At 39.7% G+C, this 8,702-nt stretch overlaps 1 protein-coding gene across 1 annotated transcript in view; it reads right to left on the bottom strand.

The window, feature by feature from the left end:
* Positions 1 to 205: 205 nt before the first annotated feature.
* The window catches only part of parp4 (poly (ADP-ribose) polymerase family, member 4), a 31,300-nt gene continuing 22,803 nt past the window's right edge, over positions 206 to 8,702 (bottom strand). The window contains exons 28-38 of the mRNA XM_028590417.1: positions 8,293 to 8,373; positions 8,125 to 8,220; positions 7,855 to 8,010; positions 7,726 to 7,761; positions 7,530 to 7,619; positions 7,366 to 7,419; positions 5,803 to 6,785; positions 5,630 to 5,696; positions 2,747 to 2,849; positions 1,706 to 1,838; positions 206 to 1,338 (exon numbers count right to left, since the gene is read on the bottom strand). Of these exons, the coding sequence (XP_028446218.1) occupies positions 1,131 to 1,338; positions 1,706 to 1,838; positions 2,747 to 2,849; positions 5,630 to 5,696; positions 5,803 to 6,785; positions 7,366 to 7,419; positions 7,530 to 7,619; positions 7,726 to 7,761; positions 7,855 to 8,010; positions 8,125 to 8,220; positions 8,293 to 8,373 (2,007 nt within the window). The 3' untranslated portion in view covers positions 206 to 1,130. The remainder of the gene's footprint in view (positions 1,339 to 1,705; positions 1,839 to 2,746; positions 2,850 to 5,629; positions 5,697 to 5,802; positions 6,786 to 7,365; positions 7,420 to 7,529; positions 7,620 to 7,725; positions 7,762 to 7,854; positions 8,011 to 8,124; positions 8,221 to 8,292; positions 8,374 to 8,702) is intronic.

Below are 8,702 nucleotides of genomic sequence, written 5' to 3'. Positions count from 1 at the left end.
AATAAAATGATGTGATAAAATACTTGCCATTGTGTTATATCCTAATTGATAGCACACGGATACTAGCTGTAAGTCATTGGTGCTTCAGGCTAACAACTAGCTCTAACAAGTGAAAACTTCAGAGAGCTATCGTGTGGACTCAGCATGATGTGTGAAAACAGCATGTACATCTTTACTCCTTGTTAAGTGTGTTTGTATTTTCTTCTTTTTGAACTTCTATCATTCAATAAAGTAATCAAAGGTGCTGAAAGGCAGTTGTATATGTATTGCAGTTGTATATGTATTATTTGGTACAGTAGTTTTATAAAACACACAAAAGATTCAGATGCACTCAAGTAACAAGGTTACTCAGAGAAACCAGGTTACATATGCAGCAGGTCAGTCATCACATTGGTCCACTTCTGACCTTATTCAGAAATATCACAAAATGACTTTGACTGCTGTGATTTTTTCACGTATGCGTATGCGTCTGTGTGTGTGTCTGTGTGTGTGTGTGCGCGCGTGTGTGTGTTTGTGTCAGTGGGAAGACAGCTGTGTCTAATTTAACGCTCAGAGGAAACTGCACTTCTAGATACTGCGGTATTACGGTAGTTTCAGTTTTAGTGTAATTTTGGATGGGAATATTCTGAACACGCAGATGCCCTGCTGTCACAGTGATAATTTCCCTGTCTGAAGGCTTTGTCATAGACATGCGTACATGTAGAAAGCAGTTAGAAACCCGGTTATTACTATATCCCTATATGTCCAAGAAATTAACCAGGAGAAATATAAATCTCCAAACCCCTACACCGATTAAAAAAAAAACTGCATTTCTTGTATTCGTGAAGTTTAAAGAAATTAGATTACTGAAGAAATCAACTGGACCTGGTTATTTTAGTGTATAAAGTGAGTATAAATCATGCATATGTAAGAAATAAATCGCAAAGATAATCTCATCCCGGGGCGACATCTAGCTCACCCAGTAGAGTGTGCGCCCCATGTAGGCCGAGTCCCTGGCAGCGGCTGTGGGTTTGAATCCGACCCACAAAAGCCCCACAAAAAAAAAAAGAAATCCCCTGAAAAACGGAAAAGTGTTATGAATTTCTCTCACACTATCTTCTCTTCATGCTCCCTTAGTTATGCTGGCGTGCTCAGTGGACCATTAGATGCCCAACAGTCCTCTGCAGTTTCAGACCACTAAGAGGTGAGAAGGGAGGGAGGCCCTCGAAACCCAGCAGCTGACGGGTGGAGGTCTCCCAGCTCAGACCAAACTCCAGCCGGCTGTAGACACACGGGTACTGGCGGTCAGCCCAGCAAACCCAGTCCACCGCCCTCTTCACCTCTTCCCACCGCTCGGGCCTGGAAGAAAAAGTCAGTAGTTACCAAAACAGGGTAGGCAATCTGGGAACAGAAAATTATAATAAATGATGAAACTCTAACGGCTGAGAACAATAGTTTTTTTTATATAGGATTCATCATATCTTTTTACTTTTTAAATCTACTGTAGGTTGTAACACATGCATTTCTAATCTAACCTCATGTGAGTAAGGTTGAGTAGGATTTATTTCATTAACATAAGACATCACACTTGTTTTTCTCCCTACACGCCCTGTTTTGAACATGCATGTTGATTGTAGGGTGTGCCTTAATGTCTTGACTCAGTTGATGTGTTTTTACAAATACCAAAAAAAAAGTATGTTCATGTTGTTTGGGGTTTTGGACAGACCTTGGCTGAAGGGAGTCTTCCAAACAGAAGAGAGTGCGGAGCAGTTTGCCCTCCTTCAGCTTCTCCTCCCTCATCAGCTGCAGAACCAGAAGAGTCGCCACCAGCCTCAGGATGTCTTCATGGGCCCTCACACCTACACAGATACACACACACATACACACAAAGTGGTAAAGTACAGTGAGAAGAACTGAGCAGAAGTTCCCGATGAAAACCGGCCACAATGACGTGGAAAGAAATATTACTGTAACAATTGCATTTAGAAAAAGCAGAGGTTAATCTTAAAACCTGGACAAATAAAATCTAAACTCTGCCTGCATCGTTCTGGGGGAAATATGGAAATGTTGATTGTGATTTGGGGGAAATTACCCTTTCCTTCACTCAATTACTGGCTTACAATGTTAATAAAGTCTGTTGAAAGCAGAGCTGTCGTATGAGAACTGACTTGTTTTTCACCATGTTTGTCATTTCACACACTGAAATGTGTGCCCCTTTTGAGGTTATGGTTAAGGTATATCCACTGATGATGGTTCGGAAAACTTCTTACTTTGAATAATTATTTTAAATTGTAAATAAAACGTTTCAGTAAGGCTACTTGCAGTTTGAATTTTGGTTGTTTACCGTTTATACAGGGAAAGCGATTTGATAACTTTCGGGTTATATTTCAACACATTTTGATGATCTAAAAACACAAGATTCTAGAGAATAATAAAGATGAGACATTTACGTCCGATAGGTCACGACAATGCATTTGATACTTCTTCCCACCAGTTTAACAGTATTCAGATCAACCTGCCCTTTGGCAATAGCTTAAATACTGTTAACATGTTTTTACTATGTACTTGAGTATGTTGAATTCTTGTTTACTTTCAAGTGAAATGTTACATTTCACTTTAAAAGTACATTATGGCACTTTTACTTAAACAAATATTGTAAGTATCTCCCCTGTGCAAACCCAATCTTCTAGTTCAGGAAAGATGGAAGAAAACATAATGACAACTTTTTCCACTCTAAAGGCCTGAAACAGGTTGTGAGAGCTCTCACCTAGAGACTGGATGCCCTTGTTCTTCAGGAAGACGTTGGCAAAGAGGTCTGCATCGACATTCACGAGCTCACCCAGTTCTGTGGTTAACTCCCAGTAGCCCTTCTGCAACACACAATGACACTAAGAATTCATGCCACCAAAACATCAATGTCCCACTTCCCCAAGGACTACAAGTACGAGCAAGCACGGTTAGAGCAGTGGTGGACTAAAGGTTAAAGAAGTGCGCTTGTGACTGGGAGATCGCCGGTTAAATCTCCAGACCGACAGGATAAAATCTGGGTGGGGAAAGTGAAAGAGCAGCGCTTGTCCCTCCCTCATTTACCACCACTGAGGTTCCCTTGAGCAAGGCCCTTAACCCCAACCTCTTCAGTGGAGCTGCTCAGTGGCCAGCAGATCAGACTGTGGTTGTACCGGGCAGCTTCCAGGTATGAGTGAATGTGACAGATCGTCGTTGCAAATGAAAATTTGTTCTCAAGCGACTTACCTGGATAAATAAAAGGTTTAAAAAGAAAATAAAAAGTCAAAAGACAGCTAAAAAACATGTTTTTGTATGCATCTACTAAAATAAAAAAAGCAATATGTTACACATGTTATACAGAATGATCAGTAGTGGAATGTTCCTAAATAAATGTAATCAAGATCTGTACTCAAGTACAATTTTGAGGTGCTTTACTTTACTTTATAAGTATTTCAATGCTATGCTACTTTATACTTTTACCCCACTACATCTAAATGTTTTACTTTTTACTCCACTACTTTTGTCTGACCACTTAAGTTACTTTTTAGATTCGTTTTTCATCTCCTTCCTTTCCAAGTGAGAACCAAGCATCTCCAAGTGTTCCTTTACGAGTTGAGAAAATTCACCTACTTCTTAAAGCTAATTAAAGTCTTTAAAAGGCTTTTTGGATCAGATGGAAAATGCATCGCCACAAAGCTGAAAACAGGGCTGTTTTTCCAACACCATGAAAAGTTTTTAAACTTTTTAGAGATATGTGGTTCTCACAGGAAAGCGACGCTACAAACATATCATCATCTTATAGAATATGATGCATTACTGTAGATTAAACTACCCAACAGTATACTGTATAAAGGACATCTACAGCAGCAAAATGCAACATACACATTAATGCAGCAGGAATATTAATCCAGAAATATCAGATATTAGAGGAAAACACTGAGGATTTGACTGCACAAATGAGTACCTTTGTTTCATACTTACATACGTACATGTTGCTGATAATACGTTATAGAGTGGCGAAGATTAAAAAATTAGTTGCCAACTATTGAACTAATCAGCAACTATTTTGATAATTGATTAATCAGTTTGAGTATTTTTTATAAATAAAAGTAAAAATGTCTCTTCTTAAATCCAGCTTCTTGAATGTGAATATTTCCTACTTTCTTCACTCTCATGACAGTAAACTAAATATCTTTGAGTCGTGGACAAAACAAGACATTTCAGGGCGTCCCTGGGCTTTGGAAAACACTGACCTACATTTTTCGCAATTCTCATGAGATTTTATAGAGCAAACAACTAATCGAGAACTTTTTAAACTACTTTTAAACTTTTAAAGCAACACTAGAGAACTTTTCCCACTTCGGTCCCCCTACAGGTTGGAAGCAGAATTGTCCATTACATTACATTGTCCAGTTCATTTGAACTACAGATCCGAGGCGACCCGATATGGCAAACTTGCATAATGTAATGTAATGTAATGGACAATTCCGCTTCCAACCTGTAGAAGACAAACGAAAAAATTATAATCGACCTTTAAAAAATTACGCCGACTTATTGGGAATTTAGCTTATTCACCATAACCCCCAGAGTTAGACAAGTCCATACATACCCTTCTCATCTCAATGCGTGCTGTAAGGCTGTCTGACAGCTCCAGCGGCATCAGGCCAGCACAGAACATCAGGTGAATGGTTCCAGTAATCCTACTGCTCCGAATAAGTGAAAAAATAACGCCAACATGTTCCTATTTACATGTTGTGATTTGTAGAGTCACAGCATGTACAAAAAACAACGTAACATGAGACACAGCCGTCTTCTAACTGTAAACAAACCGGGAACTATATTCTCAGGCGGAAGAATATAGTACTTGGGCGGAGTGATATGCTCGCAGCAAGCCTGTCTGAGAATATAGTTCCCAGTTTGTTTACAGTTAGAAGATGGCTGTGTCTCATGTTACGTTGTTTTTTTGTACACGCCAGACTCTACAAATCACAACATGTAAATAGGAACATGTTGGCGTTATTTTGTCACTTTTGTCACAATTTGGAGCAGTAGGCTAGTTGGAACCAGTTACCTGCAGGATCTGTGCTGGGCTAAGCTAATGCTGGAGCCGTCAGACAGCGTTACAGCACGCACGGAGATGAGAAGGGTATGTATCGACTTGTCTTACTGTGGGGGTTACGGTGAATAAGCTAAAGTCCCAATAAGTCGGCGTGTTCCTTTAAGTTAAGGATCTGAATATATTTTCCACCATCGAGTATGATAGCATTGAAACGGCTTGCTAAGTGATGGTAACAAAACTCCTTTGGTAAAATTAATTACATTTAATCCAAATAAACTTTTACACTGCGGAAGAACTGTACAGAAATATTGTTAAAAACAGACACAAAGCGGCTGCTTTTGTAATCCAAAGCGACTCTGCTTACTTGCTTGCTCGCAACACTGGAAAGAAATGGTTCCAGTGTTGTAACAAAGTGAGATGTCGCCTTTGTGACAGCTAGTGGTCCTAGAGTTAGTTCCCCTTTAACACAATTGATAAACCTTTGTCAAAGCTGACATTTTAAATTTGCCAGCAGGGAAAGAAAAGACTTAATTTAGACACACGGTTACGTCAGCATATTTATTTATTTTTTAAATCACATCTTACCCAATGCTGCATCTGGAAGATCTTTGTCCATCTGAGCTGCAGCACTTCAGGATCTGCTGACTTGTCCCTGAAACAAGATGAGCAGTTGTACATTTAAAAAAAACACACATTTACATCCAGAAATGCAAACATGAGTTTTCTAAGTAGGAAACTTTTTTTTTTGTGGGACTCACTCGAGGGGTTGGGATAAAGGCACAGCACGGCGCCTTTTGCACATCATAGCAAGGCGCGATCCCTTCCTTAAATGAGCCTGAGGTACATATCCATCAGGTGCAGGTGCTGGTAGAACGTCTGCTTCCTGCATTGATTTTATTTCTCTTCTCAGTTTTGAACTTATACATTCTTGATTTTCTGGTTCAACAGATATAACACCAACATCCTGTTCAATGGGTTGGTGTTGAGGCAGAAAGCAACTTGGATCAAAACGTGACTGTTTTAGAGATGTAAAACTACCAAAACATGCTTGTGTTACGGGAAGACTCCTTTCAAAACATCTGACTTGAGGCAAAAGGGACATGTTACGGACACTAAAATCTGGTTGTTGTTGTTGTTGTTGTTGTTGTTGTTGTTGTTGTTGTTGTTGTTGTTGTTGTTGTTGTTGTTGTTGTTGTTGTTGTTGTTGTTGTTGTTGTTGTTGTCGTACATACATCTGCATTGCTGAAGAAAATGCCATAGGAGAAAATGCCATAGGAGAAAATGCCATAGGAGAAGGTGCAGTAGAAGACATATCCATTGAGTTAGAGGATGTGGTATGTCTCATGCTGCCAAAGCCTCTGGGGATTTTAGGTGCAAAGGAACTGTGCATCGCTGACTGTAGTTGACTGAAATGTTGTATCCCTGAGCTGTCTGAACTCGGTAAACCCAGTGACTGACTGACAGAAGCTGGCATGGCATTGTAGGAGCAAGACGTAGGTGGAGGAACACCAGGAAGACGATCAAATGAGTGGGCTGAACCAAACAATGAAGAGGGAGGTGAGGGGACCGCAGAGGACATAAGTATGGGTCGCATATGTGAAGCACCGGGTGGACAAGGAGGAGGACGAGGAGGAGGAGGGGGAGGGACCATATAGGCTAGGTCCGGTAGGAGTTGCCTACGTAAAATTTGGGGACACGCTTCTCGGTAGCTCATTGCCATGAGTTCCCTAATCTGGACACCCTACAAGAGAAGAGAAATAAAGAAAACAAAAAACAAGACAGAACCATTTTTTTAGCTCACAAATGAAAACTGAACCACAATTCTTTTTAAAACACCACTAAAAGTTGATTGTAGTTCACAAACATAAATGAATTAGATCAATTCTATCATACATTATATACTTATTTTTTATATTTTCATTTTTTTGTCTCAGGTTCAGATTTGTGTTTCTCTTTTCATGTATTTAATAAGCATTATAAGAGGTGCCTGAGGCCTAAGCTTTTAGTACTTTTTTTTTATTGTTGTGCACACGACTAAAAAAGATCCTTGATCAAGCAAACTTTATTTTATTTATTTATTTTACTTTATTTATCAATAAAGCAAATGAATGGAGCAGTATGCATTTTGCAGCCTCGATAATAAAACAAACGTGATGGTATTTAAAATTTGTGAACCTATTAAGTGTTACTTACTGTATTAGTTTATTACAAATTACAGCTCTATCTAAAATATATATATATATATATATATATATATATATATATATATATATATATATAGAGCAGGTGTGCAGCTGCAGCTTGGGCGTGACGGGACTAACCTTGGCTGCATAAACTGGAGCCTTTATTTCCTCTGTCTGACAACGTCCATCCGTCTACAACAGAAAGAGAAATGCAGCTCATAAAAGTGACAATTAGTAAATCCCAGCATGTAAATGTGCTTGTTCCTTCTCTCCTAATTACACTATACACAGTATGATGTTACCATCACTTCATCTGAACATTCTTCATACACAGCTGCTGACTCGAGGCAACTTCCAACCAAAACATCATACACTTCAGACTCTACCCCGTACTAAAACAGAGAGACATCAGCAGCTCATTAATAAATTAGTAAATCACAACATGTAAATGTGCCAATTCCTTCTCCCCTGATTACACTATACACAATATGATGTTACCTTCATAAGATCATGGTGCCCCTGCTCTTCATCATCCTAAAACAGAGAGACCCATGCAGATCATAAAGGGGACATTAGTAAATAACAACAATGTGCTCTTTCCTTCTCCTATACGCAGTGTGACATTACCAAACTTTCTTCACTCTCCGAAGAACTATCATCCGCTAACTGATCCTCTTTACTATCCTGAGGAGAAATCCAGCTGATGTAGGGGAGGAAGTCCACATCTTCATCTTCGATTAACTTGGGGATGTCCGTGAAGCCCTCCTCTGTTTGTTCGGAGTCCTAAAACGAGGTAGACGAGTTTGGTTTTGGTTGGGAGCTACAACACGTTCAAATCCAGGGTGTAAAGTGAGCAGGTGAGGGAGATGAATACAAATAACTCTAAATAAAACAAACCCTTTCCTCGATGGCCACAAAGCTGGTGAACTGAGACAGGATGGAGAACTCCTTGCTTAACTCGATGATGAAGCGCTTCAACTCCGCTTTCTTCCCCTGGAACAGTAATAATAGGTCAACATACTGACACACACACGCACGGACACACACACACCCACACACAATTACCTCATGTTCAGCTTCATTTGTATCCAGGCTTCCGTCTTCGTAATCCCTGATGAGGGCCCTCGCTGTGAGCTTGTGAAGAAACTGAACGAACACACACACACCCGCACACACACACATCATAATCATTGCCTCATCATAATAATGACAATCACCATAATCCTGCATCAGTATCTTCAGGGTAAAATTGGAACGATGTGTGTGTTGTGTTTGTTCCACAAGCTCGGTCTGAACATGGAAAAGCTGCTATTAACTTTAGTGCACCTGACTCCTGGAACAATACAGCACTTTCTTTTGTAATTACTCAATGTCATTGTAAATGAGTGCTGCCCCTCAAGGATCTCTCGAGTTTAAATAAAGGTTGAATGAATGAATGATTGAAAGATAGTGTTACAGTATTATTTTACTTCAGT

The sequence above is a fragment of the Perca flavescens genome, chromosome 11 (assembly GCF_004354835.1).
Source record: "Perca flavescens isolate YP-PL-M2 chromosome 11, PFLA_1.0, whole genome shotgun sequence".
In the NCBI taxonomy this organism is placed as follows: Eukaryota; Metazoa; Chordata; class Actinopteri; order Perciformes; family Percidae; genus Perca; species Perca flavescens.
The sequence above is the reverse complement of the archived record's forward strand: the minus strand, read 5'-3'. Positions and strand labels throughout refer to the sequence as shown.